The sequence below is a fragment of the Lepisma saccharinum genome, chromosome 21, assembly GCF_977018435.1.
Source record: "Lepisma saccharinum chromosome 21, izLepSacc3.1, whole genome shotgun sequence".
Classification (NCBI taxonomy): Eukaryota; Metazoa; Arthropoda; class Insecta; order Zygentoma; family Lepismatidae; genus Lepisma; species Lepisma saccharinum.
In genome coordinates, this window is record NC_139249.1 from 14,257,009 (window position 1) to 14,284,415 (window position 27,407).

A 27,407-nucleotide genomic window follows, 5' to 3' on the forward strand; every position below is an offset into this window, starting at 1 on the left:
ATGATAGTTGAAATATTGCCTGAAAACAAATTGCCACTTTTTGTTTTCCTTTCCTTTTAGCTTTTGCTCTTATTTTATGTCTTCGTACATATTTTGATGATGTAGCTCCCTAAGCTTAGATATGTCTCGTTTTGTGTGTGTGTAATGGTGTTGCTTATCGTCACATTTCTGCCACTTTTGGCTAATCGCGACGGTGCGGATGGGTGATGATTTGATGAATGGACACTTACACAGAACATGCCCAGGCCGGGAATCGAACCCAGGAACTTCGGTGTGGAGATAGAAAGTGGACCACTTAACGTACTTTGCTACAGAGTCTGCTCATATTACACATCTTTCACCCTTAAAATCGGCTCTTCTGATGAGACGTAAACACGTGGTCCAAGCCACAAATCTTTAAATATACTTGGAAAAGGGTCCTCGCGACTCGCAAGCAATCATACAAAAGTAAGAAAAATAGCGTAAACATTCATCTTTGCAGAGACAGTCATTGGATTGATTTATTTTATTTCGCTTTTCTGCCACATTTTGGATAATCACGAAAATTAGGATGAGCGATGATGTTATGAACGTTCCCAGATTGGGATTCGAACCCGAGACCCCTGGCTTCGTAGCGCGCTGTGCTTACCACTAAGGCACGGAGGTCTGCTATTCATACTAATTGAATAGCTATTCAATGTCATGCAGTAGAAATAAATATAATTCACATTACAGAACTACATACACGTATCTTGCTTATGTGAGGGGTGTGGAGCCCCCTAGGTATTACAGCTACTCATTCAAGAACAGTTTGATGCGTCTTAACTGTAAACGTTCCCACCACAATATTCGACACTGAATTATTGCGCGCACATACATAATCTTGGGAAGAAGTTTAGTTAAAATTGCAATAAAATACTTCCTCATAACAAAAGGTCAATTCAGACTATTCGTGCCAATTTTTTGTGGAATGCAAACTAGTCTCTTGACACCTTTAAGTGTTATCAGGGTAAGAATGCAGTTCTCCCTGAATTATATTCTTACAAAAGGTGTTCGTTTCACGGAAATTTCGAATACAGAATTTGATATCTATTTCCTTTAACACGGTCTTTCTAGGGGTACAGACTTGACCAGAAACGATAAATCTGCCAAGAGAGGGAGAAAACGTGAGAAGTGGAGGAGTTTATCGACCGAAATACGCACGACTGCTCTGGAATTGGCTTGTTTCACGATCTCCTTTCAACTTCCTATCCCATTACGAGCGGGGAAGGGGTCGAGCGTGCCAACCTCCAAATGCAACAGCAATCTTTTATGAAAATTTGGCAATTGTTTGGTATGCGTGATTGCACTGCCAGACTGGAGTGGTTTGAATGACTGATTTCGCATTAAGTTTCGCACGTCTGCGGTCCTCTCCACAGTCGGAAACGTAGGGTCTTGATTAAGTCGGGCACGAACGGTCAAGGAAGGGTTGGGGAGTTATTTATGTTGCTTGTTATGGTGCGTTAAGTACAATTGTACATGCTTGGAAGTTAAAATGCTTAAAGATAAAAATACTTGTTCGGCCTACTCGACAACTTATACTGGAAGCTCATATCGATTAAACATTCGTAGAGAAAAGTTAGTGTTGAATTGAATTACAGTTGAATAAATCTAATATTGGTTACACAGCCAGTGTCCGAAGTGGATATTCCTAGCCGGGGGAGTTGCTTGTATGAATCAAGCAATGTAGTGAGTTGATGGGGGGGGATGCCTATGCAAATTATTCTAGCTCGGGGGGGGGGTATCTTGGGATGGAATTCGAAAACACGCTTGCACATATTAACTTACAATCTAAGTTGTACGTTAGCGTAGGGTGAACAAGTACTGGTTATATTTACATATTTCGACAGCAGTAAACCCTATACAGTTCGTTCCATGTTTCTGGTTATCTCTTTGCTGTGGCAACGGAGACACACACTACTTCCAAGCAGACTAACATGTAAACACTCTATATAAGCATGGATAAGATGATGAATATGCACAAGGTAACATTTACAACTTGGTCTGGACTCGAACTCAGGACCATTGGCGTCGCAGTGTTCTATACTAACTCAACTAGGGAGGAGGCTGGTTCCTGCTTCATTATATCGGGGAAGGGACGTGTGGTTCCCTTCGCTGAGAGAATGTTGAAAGAAATTACATTTCATTCTCTGCCAGTGTGTCAAATCCAACCTCAGACTCGAATTCCGGATGCGAATCAGTAGCAGATTTCATGATTAGGCTTAAGCAACAAGCTCTAAAATATAGGTACGAGAAATATTTAGAAGAAGCCTTAGTTGAGCAGACGATAGTGGGAATTCGTTCCGAAGCTACAAGAAAGAAGTTGTTACCTGACGCTTCGTTAACGTTTAGTAAAAGTCATGATATAGCTTTGCAAATGGAAGCATTAGAAAAAAGAAGCTACAATGTTCGTCCATAATGAGATTGCGAAGGATGTTTCTTATGTGAGTAGGACAGTTGGGAAACAAATACAATGGGTCAGGCTACAAATAGACTTCAGTTCCATTTCGGAACCAATCTGCCGGGGCAAGTTCCTCATCTAAAGTACTCTCCTTTACCGGAGTATAGTAAACAGTATCACCCTTGTACTAAATGTACACGGAGTCAGGGAATATGTTTTATGTCCAGCAAGGAATTCTATGTGTACGTATTGTGGGATAAAAGGCCACTGGCAACAACGTTGTAGGAAGAAACAGCGATTGAAAGATTCTACGGTGAATAAGTCTCAACCATTACAAAAGGAACATGCTTGTAATGATAACTCGTTAATAGACAAATAGCAAAGCAACATGAATATCTATTTTTAACGCTCATCACAGCCTACGAAATTTATTATATGGATACAATACGATTTATCTGACAAATTTTTATTCCAGGCAGCAAAGGCAGTCGTCGAGGTCTATAATTTGCGTAGGAATTACTAAAACACTGACAAGTAGTAATCGGGGTTTTCCGACCTTATTGTTTACAGTGAAGCCTGCAGGGACGACAACAGCAGTGACTTAAAAAAAATGGCGCAAAGTTTTCTAACCAACCATTATGCTCATTGGCGCTAATCGCGACTGGTCCTAGGGTTTCGAGCGAGATCTGAAGCGCTGGAATGTATCTTCGAAGGGGATCGAGCCTTGACTACAAGACAAGACCACAACTAACCGAAATACTACATTTTTCTTTACCGTGGCTTCTCTGCCTCTTTAGGCTAATCGCGACGACGATGATGAATGGATTAAACGAAATTGATGAACGCCAACATCAAATCAGGGAGTCGAACCCGGAATCTTCCGTGGCAGTATCGTGACCAGACCATTCAACGTGCTCGACCATCGAGGTGGAGCTTCATTGTCAGAGAGAACCAAAGTGCATTAAACTCTTACAGAAGAACAAAACAGAAGTAGAGTTACTTTCACTTTTAAACATTAACTTTGCAACACCTGTGCGTCGCACCCCATGCTTCCTACTTTTAAATGTAGCAGTCAACTACTCTGAACAACAATCCATTTCTCTCTCTTCTTAACAGGGGGCGTTATGGTCCCGAATGAAATTACCAGTTTGCTCTCAACTCACTAAGGACAGACTCCTCGTTTGCCCAAGTTCAATGTCTCCATGCAGACATTTCAAAAGTACTTTCCACTTCAAAACTTTGTTGTTGGATAGAAATTGTGTTTATGTCGCACAACACCCAGGTCATCGAACTTTAAATCGTTCCACGTGCAGATCGTTAAGAGCCGCATTGGATAAACACATTAGACAATCTTGATACCTTAGGTACAGAACCGCCTTAGCCCGGTCAATATTATACTTTGGGAAAGAAGCTAACATAATCGCGATTTCAGGATTTTAAGTTTTCCTGCTGTGTAATAAGTTTAATTTGTCACTGTGATGTCCATTTTTTTTTTACCGCTCAATTATTTATATAAGGGATGCCCAGTTACACCCCGCGGACCCCATTTGTCCTGCCAAAGTGTTTTATGTAGCCAGTCTTTGTACTTACAAAAACTCTTTTATTTTATTTTGAGTGTAAGGAAAATACAATTGTTTAATCGGCCTCACTGGTCATGCACATGAAAACAAGTCTGGGTGCCCTTGATTTTATAATGTCAGAATTTGCTCGCAGTCTTTTAACATACAAAGGAGAGTAAAATTAAAACCTTCATTTGTTTTTGTTTCTTATCTAGTAGATTTTTGTTTGTAGGGTTGCACAAGTTTAGCTGCATTTTAGCACAGACCTATTGCTAATCTACATATATTTTCAACTTTGAGTTAGTGCGTGTATACCTTTGAGGTCCACGTGCAGTTATGAGTAGGGAGCGGAAGTTGATGAAATATCATCTTTTTCTGACATCTCGGATACGATGCCCATTAAATATACACAATATTGCACTTCGTCTAGAACCCAAAAAAGTTAATTTTAAAGTGCATTTTTTGCCAATTTTCAGGTTTTAGGTAATTTTCCCCGATTTTCGGCATTTTCCCAATATATATATATATATATATATATATATATATATATATATATATATATATATAATATCGCAGGATTGCAATTTAGGAGCAAAAGAAATGCTAAACTGGTGACAGTCTTTGTTGTGTCGGGGGAAACCAGCAGGTGTCCGTCTGGGGCAAACTGGGAAATTAATGCATTTTACACCAATTTATTCAGTGTATACGACCTTTTCATTAAATTGTTTTAAAATTATTCGGTTGTTTCCATTGGAAATCCTCGTTGCATTATTCAATTGAATGTGCATATGGTATCATTTGGTGCCTTTTTCTTTAAAGCAAGATTGCCCCGGGTTCGATCCCCGGCCGGTTCAAAGCCGGGAACTTTTCTAACGTTGGAAGCGGCCCCTGCGCCCACCCAGCGTCGAATAACATGGGTACCTGGGGGAAACCCTGGGGGGTAAAGGCGGTCAGGGGCGTGGTGCTGATCACATCACCCCACTCACGACCGGATCAAGAAAGTGTGGGGCGTTACCCCCGCACCCCCTATACGCCTCCATGGCGTGGTGCTAAGCACAGGGGAACACTTTACTTCTTTTTTTTTTGCATTTTGTTTAATTTCCTTTCCATTTCAATTTTTAACCTAAAACACAAATTTAGTGGTCATTTTTTGCGTTTTTTACGTCATTTTTTCCCATTTTTTAAGACATTCTATAGGTCATATACCTATATTTTTTAGGTCATCAACTTCTGCTCCCTACTTATGAGCCACTGCGAAGACCCTTCCACCCATCTGCCTCCGAACTGAGGCCATTCTCGAACTTTCTCCTCCACTAGTAATCTTGCTGGTGTGGTAAACATGCACAGATATATTGAGTTTTCATTTGCCGAGAAATTTCTGTAAGTTTTAGGCTGACAGATGGCAGGAAACCACTCCTCTTCACTTATGCAAGTGTGTATGTACAAAAATGCAGTTTTGAAGCTCACCTAATTACATGATTAGTGTTGCAGCGTTGAGGTCGTCTTGTAAATGACAGTTGACACCTCATGTAAATTTGAGCTGTATATATTCTGCCCTACAATTCTTATTGGACTTTTAGGGTCTCCCAGATAGCGCAGTGGTAGCGTCGTTGCCTTGCAATCAAGGAATCTTGGGTTCGATACCCGGTGGATGCACATAGTGGTTCGGATCCCACTTTAAACTGTAAGTCCAGTCCCGATTAGCCTTTCTGTGCATAAAGTGGACTAAGCACCAACCCAATCAATCTTATTGGACTTGTAAGGTTCTCATTTCACTCATGTAATAATTCATGTTTGTTATCTTCTTGTATCATCTGCATACAAAGGACTGTTAAGTTTCGTACATAAGTATAATCTTGAATTTATTGTTATTTAGTGTCCTTTTTCTATAGCTGACAACCACGAAATCCACTCTTGTCCCTGCAACATTGAAATTTGAACCGATGCTTTCCTTAATCACCGATACGGACAGCCAGTCCCGAGAGTTGGCACATGCAAGAAGATACCAAGAGGCGCTTACCTGACTCTGAGATCGACGGCGACGAGGAGTTTGTACTGGAAATGGTTGATGTGGAGCATTCGGAGACGGACCGGCGCTTGCACATGGAGTTGTGTTGGTTCGTGAGCTGTTCCAGCCTCCTTCGGAGGTAGCGGTGATCTCGGTTAAGTTGGTCTTTGTGAATGGAGTGTTTCCGCTCTCGGTCCTCCAGGTTCTGCAATAAACAAACATCTCCGTAAAGTCAGAATTTCTTGTACTCCCAGACTTCGTCAAAGTGGGCGCGTGTCAACAAGCTATTTGGCTCGCTCACGACCTAAGAAACCTGGAAATATAAATGCATCTCATTGTACAAACGTGAAACGATTTATCTAAAATTTCACACTATCTCGAAAATTGCACTGTGGTGTAATCCTAAGATGGTATGTCTCATTTTAAGATATTGCCTTCAGTAATAACTTTGCACTCTATCGCCAATATAAACTGCCATTGTTAGGGATCTATTGAAGAACATACTAATATAGCTGCACGATGGACAGTGTTTCAAAGGCACAGACACAATGCCACACAGGCAAAACAGCGGCACGGCATGCCACGAACCCGGATTCGAGTCCTGGTCGTGCCTGTATTTTTCGCTGAAATTTCTATGTAGTAGATGTCCTGTGTGTCAAATTATACGATAAAACTTGCATCATGTATTACCTTATGATTTCTTACAACTACCTCGCTTGTCTGCCAAAAAGGAGAGTATAAAGTGTAGGAATTTTAGAGTATCTTAACGACTCCTTAACAACGGCAACTTTCTGCAGACTGCACAAAAATATAGAATCCTTTTGGAACTTACATTATATTCAATAATGCAATAAATTTGCGGGTGTCTGTATCACAATCCTCAGTGAGACATCGATGTTTTGCTACTCAACTTCATGTATACATACTCTGGGGTATCCAGTCTTCGACATCAACAAACAACTAAGAAGCTATAGACCAGAAGTTTGGTCCTGAAACAGAACCGGGAACCTCTTGATTACAAGGCGACGTAGCCTCATTTTGAGCATTACTCAATTTTCTAATGAGTGCTAATACACCTTTAAGAATGAAAAAGGAATACATTAATACTTTACTAAGAAAATTTCTTCAGCGTGGACAATAAAATGTATATTTTGCAAATTTTACACTCATTGCTAATGTTTTGCTTTGTTTCGTTTTGTAAACAACCCGAAGATCCATATCTATCAACTATCATTAATAGAATGCAGCACTTAATTTTTAAAAGTATAGTTCGTGTACAACACAATGTAATAATAATAATGCTGAACACCTGTGTTGAAGATGCGACGTTCAGAATTTTAGCTTCACGGTTATATTAACCTCGCTAGGGAATGAATGAATGATTTATTTTACTTTGCGTCTATGCCACTTTTGGCTAATTGCGAAGATGAGGATGAAGGGTAATGAGATGAAATAGATGAAGGGAAAACATAAAATATCACATTTGGGCGTCTTCAAAAAGGGCCACTTCTTACACCCTGCTGGGAAATGAGTCTGACATGGTTGCAGTACAGTAAACAAATATGCTAGAGAGCAAATTCTCCAGAGTCCTATGATATTGTCCTTATTCACAGAAATGGATATCCTTTGAGGCTATGCAACACGCCAAATTCTTGTGAGCTGTGGGTTGCGGTATTACAAGGGTTTCCCTTCTGCTTAAATTACAAAACATTCTACTGCTCGCGAGTGGAGGGAGGAATTTTACCACAACCTTCCTCTGAATCATCCAATTGTCAACATGACATCTTGAGTTTTTTTACTGCTCCAAATTCGGATTACGAGTTGGCCAATTGCTGAGCTCGGAAGTTAAGGACAGCTTAGGACGTTCGATCGGGGAATGCGGCTTCCGTTTTCGGAGCTGTCGGGGTTCAAGGTTGTTCGAGGGAATCGATAGTGCGAGCTATGGGAGCAAATATAGAAACACAGGACGCCCACGGATTTTTCTTTCACTCAAACTACTCGTTATGCATGAATTTTCGTGCCAAAAAAAATCTGAGCGGTTGACGTGTCCGCGGCTGTATGTACACATGTGAAAAATTGGTACTAGTAATGTCCACATGCTACGAACAGCGAAAGCATTTGTCATCCGGGGCATGTACTTGTATTTGTCACTTGCACGGAATACGACGGCATTTCGAACGCTATTATTATTACTTTTTACGCCCTTTTACTTGATGTTCCAGAACGAAGACGATGCTTGATTGATTTGGTTCACTCTACTTCGCTTTTCTGCCACTCTTACCTAATCGCGAAGAAGAGAATGAGTGATGATATTATGAAACTGATGAAGGGACATTCACAAATAACGCCCATGCCCAGGTCGGAATTCGAACCCGGGACCCATTGCGTCGTAGCGCGCTGTGCTAACAATTCAGCCACAGGAGTCGGCAACAAAAACCATGACAATGAACTTACCCGACTCCGTGGCGAAACCTTCGTTACAACCCTGGTTCTTTCGCAGCGATCGTCCCATCATAAGTGTCATCAGTTCATCCTCATTGTCGCGATTAATCCAAGAGGAGAGGTAGAAACGGAACATAAAATTCAAGTCACGAATAAGACAAGATAGAACAGAAACCTCAATTCGAAGTCCCAGCGTCACGGTAAGCACTTCATGACGAAAGAAAAAAAAATGCTAATTTTTAATACAGAATAATGTTACATGTAATTCGACATACATGGAATGTTTGTGCTTTTTATTCCTTTTAAGGAAATTGGAGTTTCTATTCAAGTTTTGCAAAACGTGAAACCAAGTCTTCTTTCCGGGGAATTTTACAAATTGGAAAATGAAAGATAATGAAATCTGTTGGAGAAACAAATATAAACAATTCACAGTTATGAGGCAAATGGTACATTATTGCCCTGCAATTGCACAAACTATCTCCATTTCGACAGTTTGCTGAACTGTATTCAACTTTCCTGTCTTTTCAGATTTGCCAGCGCTAACCACTTCACTAAAAAGGCCAGAAATGTTTTGCGTGATGTAGATTCTAGACTTCCTCGTCAGAAGCCTTGTCTCGCACCGGTGCCGAGATGTGTTTCTCGCTGCTTAGAATTAAAAGCAAATTTCTCCATAGTTTTACCACAGGTTATACTCTGGAAAAAAAAAATAAAAAATAAACAACTTATGATCACCTGTTCTACCTAGATTTATTGTAGAGTCTGTGTATAAAATGTTAAAGGTTCGTTAACAGAAATGACACATCTCGATGCGCATCCTCGGGCTATACACACTGATTGAGGGATGTGTGTTCTTATTCGAATGTTGTAGGGAGAGAATTTCGCTCAAGCGCAATAACGCTCGAACAGGCAAAACCAGCGGTATATGCTCGAAGCCCATAGTGCATATAACCATAATTTGTCTGTGGTAGTGGATCCTGAAATACTGATCGTAATGTGAAAGATGCAGTGAAATTGAAACTTAAGTAAACATAATCATCCCCATGTTAAAATGTAGTTTAGTCTATCTTAGTAATACTCAGTTATACATGAAACTGAAATAGATGATTGTGGGCTGAAACTACCAAGGCGAATAGTTTACATACATGTGTCTACGATTATTGTCACATTAAAATGATATTCCATTGAATACGCTCGAGCTTAGTATGCTCCAGGGTGGCAGACTTGAACGAGTAGGAGCGAGATAAAAGTGGTCCCACGGAGGACTAGTTCTTATGGTGTAAATTTGATGGAAAAGGTAAAGTTATATCTCACGTCGCTGAACAACTTTTTCGCGCCCGCAAGTATCGTTCATTTATTGAGAGATTGATTTATTTGCTTTATTTTACTTCGTTTCTTGTGGCACTTTTGGCTAATTTGCGAAGATGGGGATGAGTGATGAAAATTTATGAATGGACACTCGCAAACATCCACGCACAGGCCAGGATTCGAACCCGGGACCCCTGGCGCCGTAGCGCGATGTGCTAACCACTCCGCCACGGGAGATTTATTGAGAGAGATTGACATACGTCACACAGTGAGGATTTTAAATTGAAACAAAAAAAAAGGCAACATAAATTAATACCAAAATATAAGGAATAATTACCGAAGGGGATACACTGAACACAACACATTGACACTTGCTGGAAGGCCATTCATTTGTGGCCTGGGGGAATCCATACAAAATGGCATTTAAAAAATATTATCTAGGCTTGTCAGTGTAGAAAAGGTCCGTATTGCGTGTTGTGCACACTGGGACACGAAAGTGGAACACCTGAATCATAATAGTTGCATCGAATTTTTCCATTTACAAGTCTGCATAAATAATTCGTATCACTGCTGGTAAGGATACTGTGTGTGTGTGTTTATGCAAATACTCATTTTTTGCTTGTCGTGCCTCAGTTTAACGCAGTTCTGGGTAAGCATCAAGGAACGAAACTATTTGTGTATTAATGACAACTCACCCAAATATTTATAAGGTTTTGCAAGTTGTGAATAATTTAGCACGTACAATCAATCATACCTCACGTTTCAATGCCTTAAAAACTCGCTTCCCAATCATAGCAAGCACACGTGGAACACATCCCGAGTCGCTCTGTGTTATTTGAGAAAGCAGAAGTAAAATTGGGGAGGAAACGAGCGACGTTACTCCCAAAACAATTTTGAGCATATTTCTGCAAGCTGAAACGCGGAAGAAGTGAGCACTCACCTTGATAAATCGTTTCGCTTTCGTTAAGAGTCCTAACGTGGTATGTCGGGAAGCTTCGGGTCCCAAGGGCACCATCTCCTTCAACTTCTCCAGGCAGTTACGAAGATGAGCTCGCCTGAAAAACAAAGGAACAATATTCTCCGTCACTTGAGGCTTGCACTACACAACTCATGCTGAGCGAATATAAAAAAATTCTATAATTTCAACGAAAGGAGTACGGACAAGTAGAGCTTTCATTTATAACATTTTGACACTGGAACATTTAACATTCAGATAAAAGTGGAAAGGTTGGTGGTATACTTTTCGTACGAATGCTTTTCTCGATAGCATAACAAGTATCCCCCCCCTACATACCAGCTCGTCAATAGAATGCAAACAATCATGGTTTTATAATACATTCAGTACTGACACAAAAAAGTTCTTCCATTTAGAAAATAATCATAGTTTAAATTGGGAATCGGCACCAATATCCATCAGAAATCGATATCCTTTAGTAGAAAGGACCATTACGTTGACACACACGCACACAAATAATCATATCATTGAAATTAAGAAAAAGGTTTCAAAACAATCCACACCCAGTATTATTTTGAATAGTGGAGGACTGATAAGCCAAGGTTACGATAATCAAATAACACTTTTTTGTGGACACAGATCTTTCTTCACGAACTTCAGATGCAAAAAGCACTGCTCCTTTAAGCTATTCCATATTATCCGCTGTAGAGAATTTATCTACTGTTGCTCTGAGTTTTAAGCATTCTCAATTGCACAGGTTTCCTACTGTAAATATGTTTTCACTTAGTAACGTTTATTTGTTTGCATCAAAATGTATTTTAAAATATGTGCCTTGTATGTAATCTTTATATTCGGGTTAACACAATGTTATTAAATCATTAAGACCATTGTAAATTCTGTGCAGTGCTACCTGTAATTTATTGGATACGTCGGAATACATTGGAAATGTAACCAAACTTCGTAATCTATGTATGACCTTAGTTACTTTTACCTGTAAAAAACGAGACGAAAAGGGAATTGGAAAGAAATAAGGCGTGGCATGGTTTCTGAAACTATAATATGCGAGTTTGATCGAAAAATAGAGAAAATTATTGCAAAATCTCGCACATAATCATGACACTTCAAATGTTGACATTGAAAATACCGTAACATTACTTAGTTGTATGCCAGTCTAAATGCTTGAGAACCCTTGGCACAACATACTCATAACCTAAAATACATATTATTTCTTAAGCCTTCTCGTTAAACCAAAGAATATTCACCAGATCTGTGTAATGAATTACGAGAAATGTGAAGAAGTACAAATAAAATGCCAAAAAAGCGTGAGTCCAACTTCGAATCGAATCTTGGTCCCTCTTGATTACATACCAATCAAGCACGTATTTAGGAGGGGGGTCCGGACCACCCTTCCCCCCCGGAAGGCTTACCAAGTACTAAAATAATGAAAATATGCTTGTTTAGCATTTGTTGTATAATCGATGGTTATTAATATCCTCTGAACGTATTGAAAGTCAAGGATTATATTGGGATCATATAGCTTTGAATGACATTACAAAGATTTATACACACTACTACTCATAATAATGTGCATACAATATTAATCAGAAACTTTAGTTTTCTCCAACTGCATCTAACATTGATTTTGTTATTCAATAAATATTCAATGCTTCATGTATTTGACATTAATTTCATTACCAGACCACTTGTTTTTATATAAATTATTCCGATCTTAACTATACTTTCTTTATTCTTATACAGTCTTTTTACCTATTCATGTAATAATAATACAATATTAATTTATATATTGTAATTAGTATTAACTTGATTTAACGCAATTATTTTAATTCAAACATTATTATTATTGAGACACTTGGTTCGGACCCCCCCCCCCACGAAACATATTTCCAAATACGTGGCTGATACCAATACGGAAATAGGAACCCAAAATGCTGGAAAAAGTTACCATGATTGTGAACCGGACTAACCATTTTCTACAATGCCGGGGATAATTAAAATGTCAAAATGTTTCAACCAAAAACCAGGCAGATGTTTCTTGCAAATGTGGGCAATGGAACGACTCAATGGCTTACGCATTGCACAGGTCAAAGAATGGAGCGCAGCCACAGAACGGAAAGGAGAGGGAGATAGCATGAAGGAAGAGAACGAGGGATCCTACACAATGGTATCCGTTTTCATTGACCGTAACAGTAAAAAATGCGGGCACGAAAAGTTTGCACCTGTCGTCTCCCTATCTCAGTTGGGTTCCTGGCGTCTTCTGCGGAAGGAGGGGAGGGGCGGACTTCCGATGCCATTGTGAAAACATATAGGGGGAGTCTGGAATGTAAAGAGTACCTTCCCTAATAAATAACTACTTCTTATTCCCCTATCACTTCTCTCCAAGCGCACACTGTCAACAGTCCAAGAACGAACTGTGTGTACAAGTTGCATTCAGTTGCTACTTCGAAAAAATCTTCAGTGTCGATTGTATGTATGCTGACTATAAGCACATACGAGGTGTGGCTAGGAAAAAACCGGATTGTTGCTACAAAATCTTTTATTGGTTATTTTGTACAATACGAACATTATCCCCTTCAAAGTACTCTCCTGAACTATCGATACACCGCTCCATACGAATCTTCCATTGCTGGAAGCAGTGCTGGAAATCATTTTCTGAAACCATGTTTATGACCTCTGTCGCTTTTGTTTTCACAGATTCTACGGTCGTAAATCTGGTTCCTTTCAGTGCTGATTTGACCTTTTGGAATTAAAAAGTCGCACGGAGTGATATCCGGTGAATAGGGTGGATGTTCAAACACTGGGATCCCATGCTTGGCCAAAAAAGCCTTGACTGAGAATGCCGTGTGGACAGGAGCATTGTCCTGATGAAGAATCCATGACTTGCTTTTCCACAAATCAGGTCGTCGTCTTCTAACTTGCTCACGAAGGGTCGTCAGCACCGTAATGTAATAATGTTAGTTGTTTTGCAATAGCTCGAATACTCAAGTGACTATCTTTTCGAATCAGTTCACCGAAATTTGCAATGTTTGATTCCGTTTTTGACGTGCAAGGCCGTCCAGGACGCGAGTCGTCCGCGATCACTTCTCGTCCCTCTTTAAACTTTTGAAACCACTCAAACACTTGCGTGCGTGATAAACACTCATCTCCGTATACTTCCTTCAACAAACCATAAGTTTCTGTGGCGGATTTTCCGAGTTTCATAAGAAACTTCAAATTGATATGCTGTTCCACTTTCACACTTAACATTTTTCCGACGGAGGACAGATGTACGGTTCAATTCGTCAAGCTACAGCGGAACTGAGCGCCCCGCAACCTGGGAAATCACACAGTCGATAGGCAGGATATCACGTTATACACTCATGCACCGCTTGACCTTGACGCGATTGCCGTTTGTCGACAGCAACATCAATCCGTTTTTTTTTTCTAGCCACACCTCGTATCTAGAAATATATTTCGGGGGGTTCCAACCAAGTGTCTAAGAAATAATAATAATGCTCGTAATATGAATGTTTAATTTAAAATAATTAAATACCAATAATTCGCGCATAATTCCCGGTGAGTAGTCACCCTGATCCCGACCAGTGGTGATTTAACATGCCAATAACCAAGTGTTAAAACCGTACTTGCTATACAAGGGAATCTTGTTTATTCAACATGGTTCAAAATAAATTAACCACTACAGCACCACGGCAACTATTTCTACAACCAGTTCACGTCAACATTTAACACCGTAACTGCCATGTGCATCAAACTGATACACAGGCGGTCTCCTGTCTCAGGTCATGTGTATCAGATCGATACACAAGTAATAGCTCTAAAAAAATATTCAGTACCAATCTTCAATGAGAACATATACATTTCTTTGTACTCCTTAAAATACAGGTTTTGCAAATTAAGAGGTTCCATTTTATACATACACTCATATTTACATGGTACAAGAAACCTGAATTTTTATCCACACCAATCTGACAAATTGACTATTTCTACCACGTGGAAACTTGAAACCCTGCTTTTCTTTTAATGCAATGCCCATGGACGATCGCAGGATTTTTTCCAAGAGGGGTGGGTGCGAAGGAGGCATATTTTACTCTCATAATGACGTAGCTCCCTCAAAAAAACACATGTTCTGCAACGCCCTTCTTAGCATAAATTACTGTCGCTGAAATGACATTATACGTGTGAAATATATAATTTTTGGTTGAAATTATATTTCCGGAGGGGGACATGCCCTCCCTCCCTCCGGTCGTCCAATGGCAGTGCCTCTCATGTATGCTTTTTATACAGCTCACGCACCACGGAATTCATGTACTATCAGTGACATGCGATATTAATCACTTGAAAGTGCGTGCGAATACGTACGCATCATCGTTAATTTCCTGAGCAAGCTGGAAGTGAATAGTTAGGGCTTTTGAAGCAATGCTCCATCTTCTGGTAAACATTCCGACATGAGAAAAGTAAATATAACGGAAACCGCGTGCTTGGCACGCATGATACTTCAGCTGCAGTACGCAATCGGGGACAGACGAACGAGGCCTCCCTGCCTTTTAGGAACATGCTTCGACTGCGCAATGAAGAAGAGGAATGTTTTCCCAAATTGGACAAGCGTGGCCGCAACACAAAATAATTAAACGCGAATTCTGGGAAACAGAGCTTTCAAAGCAACTATTCACAGTGAGTGTTTAACAACGTTGGTGCTCCTTAAATATCTGTCAACAATAACCCTTCTATTCTTACTCTATATTACAGCAGTTCGATAACTTGAAGTACGTTTGGAGAATTAATGCTACCTAGGTTTTCACCTAATGATTTAAAGTTTGAAAATTAAGAGTTGGCCTTATTGTATTAACTTGTAATGAACTAAAGCAATGAGAACGTTATCCTTGCATAGTCAGTTTACATTTGGGTCACGTTTTGTTTCCGAACTATGTGGATAATCGTGACCACTTGTACTGTACATGTGTAACTATTATATTAAGCTTTGTTCAAAGCAGACACATAGTTTGCCTCTCTGTGATGTGTGTGTTTTCTTTCGATTACAGATGATTGTAAACTTGGCCCTTTCTACTTTATACTGAAGAACAAAATTATTCTCTGGCCATTGATTGATGGAATTAGGTTAATTTATGTCGCATTTCTTCCACTTTTGGCTAATTGCGACGATGAGGATGATGTATGCACTCTATGAAGGGTCAACCACAAACACATGAGTCCCACAGAGGATTATACTGGCTGGAAGTCCAGACGCCTCGCAGTTAGTTTGCAAAATGCAGTTCAGGGTGACTATGTGGAAGGGAGGTTGACATTTTCGTGTCTTCAGAAAAGGGATCACCCCTTATAGATACCTCTATCCTTTGGTCATGCAAACACGAATCTAGGCAAGACATTTATAGCATATCTTCAACATGTTATTCGACCCGAAAACGTCGAAGATTTCAGCCAGTTTGATGTAATTAGTTATGTAAATATGTTACATGTTAGTAACGATGAAAGTTGATAAGAATGAACAAAAGACCAATATGAAAAATGTAAGAAATTGGTATGGAAGTATTCTGCATTACCAGAATTCAGAATTTATGGTAAGAGTTGAAAACATAAAACTCACGTTACATGAGATTACTGGCTGTAGTTAAAAGCAAAAAAAGTGCCAGAAGAAGAAAAAGACAACGAAGAAGAGAATATAAGACGTAAGAAATAATGTCTGCTCTTGTGTGGTATAGTTCGTGCGTAATAGAAAACCGAAATATGGCTTAAAAACGAAGTTCATGTCACGTGGACATTGAGTTGCACTTGTTTCAAATAAATCATTAGAATAATTAAATCAAGAAGACTTAGGTGGGCAGGCCATGTGATACGAATTGGAGAGGAAAGAAGAGTTTCCAGGATTCTTGTTGGGAAACCTGATGGTAAGAGACCTGAAGGAAGACGAAGATGGGGGGGGATAACGTTGAGATGGATGTAAAGGAAATCAGTAAGGATGGAAAAGATTGGATCGATCTTGCACAGGATAGGGACAGATGGAAGACTTGTGTCGAAGCCATAAACCTTCGGGTTTAAGAAGGCTAGGGAGGGAGTTAGTTGTTTCAAAGACTTCCCCACCAGAAAGATTTATTCTGCTTGAAACTGAAATACATACACGCCGACATGTTACGTATTGTATTTACATTTATATAATAACCTGCCTGTAAATGTTGATTTTTTTTTGTCAGAACGCAGTTTCCGACAATCACTAAGAATGTACATGTAACAATCTATTTTTCTTTCGTCTGCCATCATGTATTGTCTTGTTTTGTTGTTATTTTTTCTTGTTGCTACTGTTTCAGTATAAAATGGTCTTTCAGTACTGTATCTGAAACTTTAAGTAAATAATAATAATAAAAAATCTACATATATATAAAAAAAAGCATAAGAGAAGAAGGGAGGCAAATACTGGTGTATAATTTCAGTTAATTTTCTTGAACGAAATTCTGCTAAAAAAGATACGTTTTCCAGTAGCGACTTGTTTAGGGTTAAATTACATAAACACAGTGTAAGAATGGCAGAAATAATTCTGTTTTGCGACATTTCAACATATTGCATAACTACAATACTTGGTGCTTCTTCCGATCTCAAGTTAAAAACATGCAGTACTTCTGAACTATAAATTGTACGAAGCAATAGAAGCTTACACCGAATGCAATGCAAATTGTAACACCTTCACCAAATTGAGACTGATACGAAACGTGTCACGAATATGACAGGAAATCAAGCGATATGAACACGTTGTTACATAAACTCTCCGCTGATTCCTCGGACCGCGCACACACGTATTCGGCAAGAATTCCATTGCTGACATGGAAATATGCCTCCTCCGCCATGCCAAGCATGTCGGTGCATTCCGCGAGTCAAAACAGAGAGGAAGCAATGATTTGCCAAGGAGCTCTTACGAAACAGGGCCTCCATTACAACACTGAATGACAGCAGAAAGCTAAGCAAGCTCATCTCGCTCACACAGAGTCGACTTGCAGCCACTCTATAAATAATCCCAATTACGAAAGTCACGAACATTATTCAGAGACAAAACTTGAAAGCCACTCGTAGCGGCACGAAAATCCGGTGCCCACCTTTCTGTTTTTAGCGTAACTTTGTCGTAACACCCTTATGTTTCTCTGTTAAAGAGAGATAAAATCCGCCAGGTCAACTAACAGCAAGGTGCTTTCAATTCACACGTCTCCGCTCATCTCATTACAACAATACGACTTTCACTTTTTTTATTATCTCTCGTCAGGGATGTACTCGTACTGTGGACGACGACGCGTTGTGTATCCAAACACTCAAAAAGTCGAAAGCTTTAGGCAAATCCAATTTCTCTCTCTTATATGGTTGAATTTAGAGAAAGAGGCAACTATGGAAAGGGGGGAGGGGGAGGAAATTGATATTCTTATTTCTATCATTTCCGGGGGCAAAGCAGGGTGTCATGGGGACCGGTGCCCTTTCAACCAACATCCCCTCTGGCACATTGCTGGGGGGTGACGAGGGACGAGGTTCAGGATGGAAATTATCCAAGGTTGTTTTTTTTCACTCGACACCCGTCGGGCCACCCCCCCCCCCAAATCACATCCAGGCCGGAACTCGAACCCGTGACCTGTGCTAACCACTCCGCAACGATGGTCGGCACGGTGGTCACACATTCGTAACTACACAGCGAATCAAATCCCGAACTTACAATGCCCTCATAAACTGGATACAGGCATCATCCAAATCGTCAATAATTTTTGCTAAAAAAATATTCCTCTAAATGAGTAAGTATGCGAGAACTTATCATTAAAATTTCAATGGTTACTATTTTACAGGATACATTTTTTTTCTGATGAGGCAAAGATATCCCCTCAGCATACACCTTTATTTCGTCTTTTGAGTTCTTCGTATCATGGGAAACGTACACAGACAGATACCAAATGTAGCACGACGCCTTTAGACCTTGGCTGGAGGAATTTCTTGCATATCGCATGCACTGTGACCTCTGAGTTTTGTATAACAAACACAAACTGAAGCGTTTGTTTTGGTATCTGAAGTTTGTGCTCTTCAAGGCTTTGAGCCACCGTACAGTAAACTACCAGGAATAATTTTTTGGTTGGTTATTTTTCTAAAACAAATTAAAGTAATAAACCCGAAAAACAAGTCTACAGAATGTTTCTGATGAAGGGAATTCTTCATGCCAACAACAAATATAAGAAACTAAATCACATTCGAAAGTTTAAGCAAAAACAAAGAAGGTCAAGCAGTGCTGGCATGGCCAAGTTGTCAACGTGTGATATGGGTTCTATATTCTAGGCAAGAATTTATGTATATATGGCCTCTTCTGTCTCTTGATGTACACATAGATACATTGTGTACACACTCACAACATATAATATAAATAAATATAAATATATATATAATTAATTTATAATTGTAGGTCACGTAATGTCAGATGGTTAGTAATTGCTAATTCTTGGTATTAGAATTTTTTAACTTTGTGACACTACTCAAAACCATTTTTCCTTCCCAGTGAATACCCCTCTGTATATGGAGACCTGTTGCTGCTGAAGCCCTGCGCCCTCCTTAAAAAAACAGTTAATTTATCATCTATTTTCACTGTCGCGATTACATCAGAAAGGCTACATAAACTGACCAAAGAAATCTGAATAAAATGTTTTTAAGAAAGTAAAATAATAAAATGCGTTCAAAACTGGAGAATATAACGTGTTTAACTATTAACTCAATCTTACGTCGCTCTTCTGTCTCAAGAATTACTCGCGCCGATGGAGCGTGTGATGAGATAGATACACAACAAACGGTTACAATAGATACAAAGGAACGGTTCTACCTTATCTGGAACTCTTAAGCCAGAAGCTTAGGAGATGGGATTGCGAGACACGCGCTTACCCATCGAGTCGACAAGGTTAACCGAATGACAATTTCCACGAACAGTCAGGACTTTACAATGAAGTCCAACAACCACGAACCTACTTCGCAAAGTAGAAGGGGGAAAGTAAATCAATAATGAGTTGGAGAAATAATACGATTAATGATAGCGCAGTAGATAAAACGGAGATAAGCTCATAAATTGGATTGGGAGTAGTATGCTCGAAGAGAACTGCGTAGCTCATTACTCCCGGGAAGCTAACAAGCTGCTTCGACACGGACTATTGAAGATGTGCAACACGAATACATGCTTCCCTCTCAGTAGGATTGCCGTTGTATGTACCGTTCTTCTGTGGCTGCACAATCAGGAGAATGTGGACTCTCACTGCAACCGATATAATTTGCATTTCTTTTGCCAGGCAGGGTTTTCAAGGTCCAGGAATTGTAAATAAATTCAATTCCGGTCCGGGAGAGAAAATCAGAAAGCGTAAATTTTTCATCTTTGAAGTATTTCAATTAGACCCCGGAACCTTTTTTCCGGATCAATTTAAATATGGTCCAAGTTCGGTTTTTAAATTAAACAATTTAGAACTTGGACCGAATTTAAATTGTGGGAGGGAAAAAAAGGTTCCGGTCCTATTACGGAACCCATTAGAATTTATGGGATCCTGGACCATTAACACACTGAAGCCAAGTAATGGTAACAAGAGGCAATACACGATGCAAGGTTGGTTTCTAGTTGTGGGAATCTCAGCGAGTTTTCAGTAATGGCCTCACAGGCCCAAACCAAAGATGGGGAAACTAACATATTGCACTGCATGTATTTGACGTCACTGTTCTACCTATACCGATCATGATTCTGATTAGATAGAACTGTGGACACAATCAAACATTATGCTCAGGCCAGAAATCGAAGCCAGGCGTTACGTTGGTTCCCATGACAACCGTGACGTCGCTGCTTGATCTTCAAGTTTAGGTTCTCCGTAAGTGAAGAGTTACGAACAAGGACAGCAGGCTACTTCACTTGGCCGTCGAGGAACGCGTATTGTTATCCATGAAGTTTCCTTTCGTGCAGATTTAAGATAAATATGAATCCTGTTTATGATTTAGTATGTATTTTGTTATAAACCCCATTATCTCGTTCATGGGCGTAACTAACTTGGGCCTAATTTTGAGGGGGCAGAATTAAACTTGGGCCAAATTTTGCGAGGGCAGAATCAGACTTGAGGCCGAATTTTGAGGGGCAGAATCAAACTGGGCCTAATTTTAAGGGGGCAAAATCAGACTTGGGGCCTAATTTTGAGGTGTTAGAATCAAACCTGGGGCTTAAGTTTGGGGGAAAAGATTCGAAAAGTTTTCCATCCAATAAAAACAGCATCCAGGTTTATTTGCTAAATAACTGTGACGTTTGTGAAATCACAAATATTACTTTTTATTACTTTGCTCCTCAGGTCCCCTAACTTGTAAATTTTAATAAACCTGAAAATTTGGGGGAGGGGGGCAAGTGCCTTGGCCCCGCCAAGTTACGCCTAAGATCTCGTTGGAAAGACGAAAATGGTAAGAATTTTACAGCGTGTTTTACATTAGTTTTTTCCTACTCCCTTCCAAGGACGTATTTAGGGGGTCCAGGGGGTCCGGACCCGCCCCGAAAACTTACCAATTACAAAAAATAGATACTGAAAATATGCTCATTTAAAATTTGTTGCATAATCGGGCATTATTTTTTCCGCCGAACTAATTGGAGGGCAACGATTATATTGGGATCATACCGCTTTGAATAACAGTACCAAAGAAGATTTATGCACGCTACCAACTATAATAATATGTTTTTCATTCATTGTTTTCTGCCTAATTGGCAGGTTTTTCACTGCAATCTCCAGCTTTCCCTGTTCTCTGCCTTACGCTTCGTAATAGCATACGACCCAGTTAATTTAATATCATCCATAAGCTGATATCTCTTTCTTCCACGGACTTTTCTTCCTTCAACCATTCCCTCCAAGGCATCTCTTAGCAGGCAGTTCCTTCTTAGACAGTGTCCTAACCAGTTTCTTTTCCTCTTCTTGATGGTCTCCAGTATAGATCTTTTTTCACCAACTCTTTTCAGTACGGCTTCGTTTCTTACCTTGTCCGTCCATTTTACACGCTCGATTTTTCGCCATGTCCACATTTCAAAAGCTTCGAGTCGTTTCTCTTCATTTCTTCTCAACGTCCAGGTTTCTGCACCATATAGTGCTACACTCCACACAAAACATGTCACTAATCTCTTCCTTAGACCTATGTCCATGGGTCCACAAAAAACATTTTTTCTTCTATTGAAAGCTTCTTTTGCTATTGCGATTCTCATTTTCACTTCTTGGTTGCAGCTCATGTCACTGCTTATAGTGCATCCGAGGTACTTGAAGCTATCCACTTGCTGGATTCTTTCACTGTTTGCTCTCACATTAATATTCCTTGGTTTCCGTCCTATAACCATTGCCTTTGTCTTCTTTACATTAATCTTCATCCCATACTGCTCACAGCTGCTGTTTAACTCTTCTAACATACTATTTATGGTTATGTCATCCTCAGCGAATAATGCCATGTCATCAGCAAATCTTATGCAGTTTATTCTTCTTCCTCCTAATTTGACACCTCCTGTGCCCTGGAAACAAGTTTTCACTATATCTTCTAAATAAATATTAAACAAAGTAGGCGATAGGCAGCATCCTTGTCGTACTCCTCTTCCAATTTCACAGCCTTCTGTCATTTCGTCTCCTGTTCTCACTTTAACTCGTTGATTCATGTATAAGTTGCTTAGAAGTCTTCTCTCTTTCCAATCTACACCAATTTTCTTCAGAATTTCTAAAAGTTTAACCCAATTCACTCTATCAAAGGCTTTCTCCAGGTCTACAAATACTACAAACACCTCCTTTCCTTTCTCTAAATATCTTTCCCCAATGGTCCTCAGTAAACCAATTGCATCCCTTGTACCTCATAAAATATTAATCACAAACTTTACTTTTCGTCATCTGAATCTAACATCCTTTCTTGTTATTCAATAAATATTCAATTATTTATCTATTTCACATTAATTCCCTTCCCAGGCCAGTTGCTTTTATACAAAATTTGGCGATCTTATAGGTACTGTTATATCTCTATTCTTATACCGCCTTTTTAACTATTCATGTAATAATAATAATGCAAAATTAATTATCTACTATTTAATTAATAGCTATTATTTTAATTAATCTAATATGATTATATAAATTTAAACATTTATATTATTATTATTATTTCCGAGACACCTGGTTCGGACCCCCCCCCCCCCCCCCGAATTATATTCTAGATGGTGTCCCGACAGAACGTACCAGCGACAAAACGTACCACGTTGGTTTTCGTGACGAAACGTACCACTCAGATAAACACCTACCTTCAAAATATTTACTCCGCGACAAAACGTACCACTTCAAAGAAAACGCTTGAACTTAAAATCAAAAGAGAATAAAGTGGTTAGTGGCCCGTCGAGTGATCACGTTTGAGGAGTCCCGAATGATGCTCAGTTAGATGTGAAGAAGCGTATGTCAGAGGCGAAGAAAAGGGTTCGAGAGGAAGACACGACAATTACCAAGATTTACAATGATACTCTAGGCAACCTACACGACAAAGGTTAGGTTAGGTTAGAACTGACATAACTAAAACGAAAATCGAAAAAAAGACGAAAAGATAAAACAAAAGAAAAAATGTAGACGACAGCTTAACCACAGTCCAGTCCAAAGCGTGGATAAAGTGTGATGGAAATCAGAAAACCATCAAGTGGTACGTTTTGTCGCATCGCAAATATTTTTGGACTCATTAGAAGACCCTTCACAGATAGCCGGTCAGGTGGTATGTACGTTTTGTCGGTGGTACGTTCGGTTGCGTATTCATTCTTGATACTCGCCTCTTCACCTAACTCCACAGCCATCAGCCGCCACCGACAACAATCCACATCACGTGAAGTGAACGAGTGCCGTAATCGCAGCTCCAGCTTTATGTCGTTCTTTACCTGCGTCCGCCATTTTCCCGGCCTCCCCTGCGCCTCGTTTCCCAGGAACAGGCCATTTCCCAATTTCCAAGTCATCCTGCCTCGTCAGGCCTGTGTGAACTCGCCCGTGTTGTAAACAGACAAGGCCCCGGTAGAAAATTTCTTACAATCAATTTTACGGAATTCATGGGATCAACTCTTTATTTATCACCTCCTCTCCTCCCTTCTTTTCCGCTTCCGGTCACGCATCGGAGGAGCGAGGAAAAACAGTCCAACGGTCGCCACTCTAATCACAGGGTGGAGTGCATTTAAGCCTAAATATTTTTCCATTTTATGGGCCATAAAAGAAAAAAAAGCATGGAACAGTGCCCGAAAATTCACTCCCAGAAGATAAAAACAGTCTGGAAGATTTCGAGTACTATCAAAAATTAACTGGCCCGCATTCAATACCCTGAATCCTCACGGAGACCAACCAAGCTGCGTCCCCAATTAATTTTATGCGTTATATTTTTACCAAAGATAATTGGCATCCGGTTACCCGAGTTTTCGTTATTTTTAGAATGCTTTCTTTACAATAAAAAAAAGAATACACAGTTCCAACAAGCGCCAGTCTGAAATTTTCAGATTTTATCAATACCAAAATAACAGCAACCGTACACTGTTCGGACAAGTCAACTTTGCGTTTACGGGTCACAAGTCATATACGTGCGCACAGAATATAGTTCCGTTACTAAATCTGTAACACATGTTCAAAACCAAAATATACATCAACAAGAATGAATCTGATTGGTTACAGGCGAACTTGGAACTTAGGTTCACCAACTGGAGAATAGGTTGCGCCGAAGGGACAGTGAGAACAAAGAGCGATTCTTGAAGCGGGGAATTTGAAAACGGTTGTCGAGTGCATAGTGCTCGCTCACTTTCCGTGTGCACGGATTCTAGCAGCCCATTATCTCAACTCCTACGAAAGCACAATAATTTATTCTTTAAAGGTGCAAAATTTCAAGATTTCATCCATTTTTTTTTTGTTTTACCTTAGAAAAACTGAAATCGAGATAATGAAAATAACTCATCTATGTACTAAATGGTTATGGCATATTGGCGTATCCAGTGGGGGGGGGCAAGGAGGGGCATTCCCCGTGGAAAACGAGTCTTCGCATTATCAACTATTATTATTAGAAGTAGTTGTTATTTCCACTGCCTCACAGTTTCACAGAAGTACTTATTGAATAAAGAAAATGAGAACGGAAATTATAGCACAGAAAAAAAAGTTTTTAGAATAACCAAGAAATAGTTTCTGGTAACCAAACATTTGTTTGGATAGGTAACAAACAGAGGATTGTTCACCAGTAGTAAATGCTTTTTAGAAATCGTGCACATTTGTTTGTTTTTTTTGCACTTTTCTTAATGTTACTAAAAAGCTTAATCAAACTTGTCTTGTTAATTTTAAAGTCATTTTTGTGACAGCAAGTTGTACACACTGTGAGAAATATATGAAATATGACGAACTTCATAAACATTAGGTTTATACTTGTCGGCCTATTACAATACCAACATTAAAAGTGCATGATAATGGGAAGATATTATTAAGTGCCCGCAAGCCAAATTAAAAATTTTAAATACGGTTCTTTTTTGGAAGCCAAGCTAACTTGATCAGTGTTGCAGTCCTGAGGTCGTTTTGTAAATTAACAGTCGATACCTCATGTAAATTTGGGCTGTGTGCAGACTTCGAAGGTCCTGATTTGACTCACTCTCTCGTAAGCACAGTGTTTAGAACTTTCAACAAAAAATCTGCCCAGTTATTTCCATACAGGACTGTAGATATCAAACGTAGCGTTTTGCGTAACGCAGCATTGGAATTGTGCCGCCGACACACAAAAAGGTGAATGAATTGACGGGGGGGGGGGGGTTGAGGAAGAAAAAAAAGCATTCCCCTTACTTTTTCTCAAGGTTTCCTTGGCAAAGCCATAGCTGATTCGGAAATCACGTGCAGGACATAGAATGAAGGGCGAGGTTACAAATACAGAACATATGGCTTTTAAAAAAATGGTAAAAAAACGGAAATGGGGAGGGGAACAGATGGTGCAACAAGCAGAAAAAGAAGGGAGATATATGTTTACAGGAAGTATTTTGAGCAATGAATGAAGTTTTTCGACATCAACATATTACACTATTAGTGGTCAACTTTCGATTATTTCTTAAGTATCTTTTCCGCCCAAAATATTTGCAATTGCAGATGTATATATTCGTAACTGAAGTGGACTTGTTTGAGTTTTGGGGGCAAGGTGTTCCAATCTCGCAACATACGGTACCTTTGAAACCAAATCCTAATACATCACTCAGATTACGGATATATCGACGAATAAACCAATAACAATGCTGTGAACCACATACGACATAGCAGCACACATCTGTTATTTTTTACACACACACACACACATGGGGGGGAGGGAGAGTTGTAATTATTTCTTTACTTTTTAAAACTGCCGAGAACTCTTGCAATAGTAAATGAAAAACTGAGCGACTTGGCATCAGTAGGCCTTAGGGAGGAACAACTGACACTTACCCGAGGCCAAGCACCACATATTGTTTCAATGGTACGTCCTTCCCCATTAGTAGGTCTAGATAGTCTTTGGATTGATATAATTTTCTCATTTATATGTATTATAAGTTTTTGTATCCTCCCCGTGAACTGGTAGCGAGTCAATATAAAAGGAATGCATAATTTAGAATATATATTCTTTGTTAAATATCAAACATTGGTGCGTTTAAAGACAGAAATTGAATTCTTTTGACAGTCTGCCACTCAATGGTGTTAGAACACTGTACAGATATGACTATTATAATGAAACTACAAAAAAATCACGGATATTTCTAACATATCGAAAGTAGACATATGTGTGAACATGCTGCAGTGGGTTAGCTAGTCGTTCCCCATACGCCCTCAAAGACACGCCCCCTCCCTTCTTCCATTTAGGATTTCCCGGATAAATCCCTGGCAGGTTTTAATCTTAAAAATCTTTCTGGCGATTTCAGAAAATTCTGAATACTATCGCGAAAATCCACCAGGAAGTGGAATTTGACTCCCCATTTTTCGTTACTTTTGCACAACATGAGCGCCGAAATATGACAACGAAGTTCTCATAAACGAATATATTAAGATCATATAACTTTTCGCGACTAACAAATATACCAAAGGAAGAGCACAATATACTATCAACTTCATTACAACGTCCACCGAAACGCATAAAATGAAACTGAAAAAAAAGAGCAATGCCTGGTCCCATAATTGCCTTACAATAAGTTTCAACTGTTTTCTCGTCTTGCACGAAAGTCTGCATGATAAGGAACTAATGGAGAAACTCAAGGCAACGTACGTACACTTTCACTCGAGTTAAAGCTAAAGCAGGGCCACGGAAAAATCGTCTTGCAGAATCACAGCTTATTTTCTCTTACTGGCTAGCTTTAAAGAAAATCTGCTGAAAATAACTGCTGTTGAAACTGCTTACTGTATTGTCCTATTTATTTAAAATTTATTGTTTTCAACATTTTTTTTACAAAACATACTACTGTTATAAATACAAGAAAACACGAACATGACAGTGCATGGAAAATTCTTCTTTCTTACTTACTCAATAAAAATAAAAGATTTTTTTTTATATGTATAATACTTCTCTATTTAACATGCTCTATACTTATCTGTGATTCTTCTGCTAAACCTCACATTTCACAATAAAACAGATCAACTTTTCACAACATTCATTTTACTTTCAATAACTCCAATCCACCACACTCTGTATCAGGAGTCTGTGGAG

The 27,407-nt window shown here is 39.4% G+C and overlaps 1 protein-coding gene across 2 annotated transcripts in view; it reads right to left on the reverse strand.

Annotated features, from left to right (window-relative positions):
• The window catches only part of LOC146003928 (max dimerization protein 1-like), a 182,852-nt gene that overhangs the window by 27,473 nt on the left and 127,972 nt on the right, over nt 1-27,407 (reverse strand). For both annotated transcript variants that reach the window (XM_083142432.1, XM_083142433.1), the window contains exons 4-5: nt 10,674-10,788; nt 5,999-6,191 (exon numbers count right to left, since the gene is read on the reverse strand). In XM_083142432.1, coding sequence (XP_082998558.1) covers nt 5,999-6,191; nt 10,674-10,788 — 308 coding nt within the window. The remainder of the gene's footprint in view (nt 1-5,998; nt 6,192-10,673; nt 10,789-27,407) is intronic.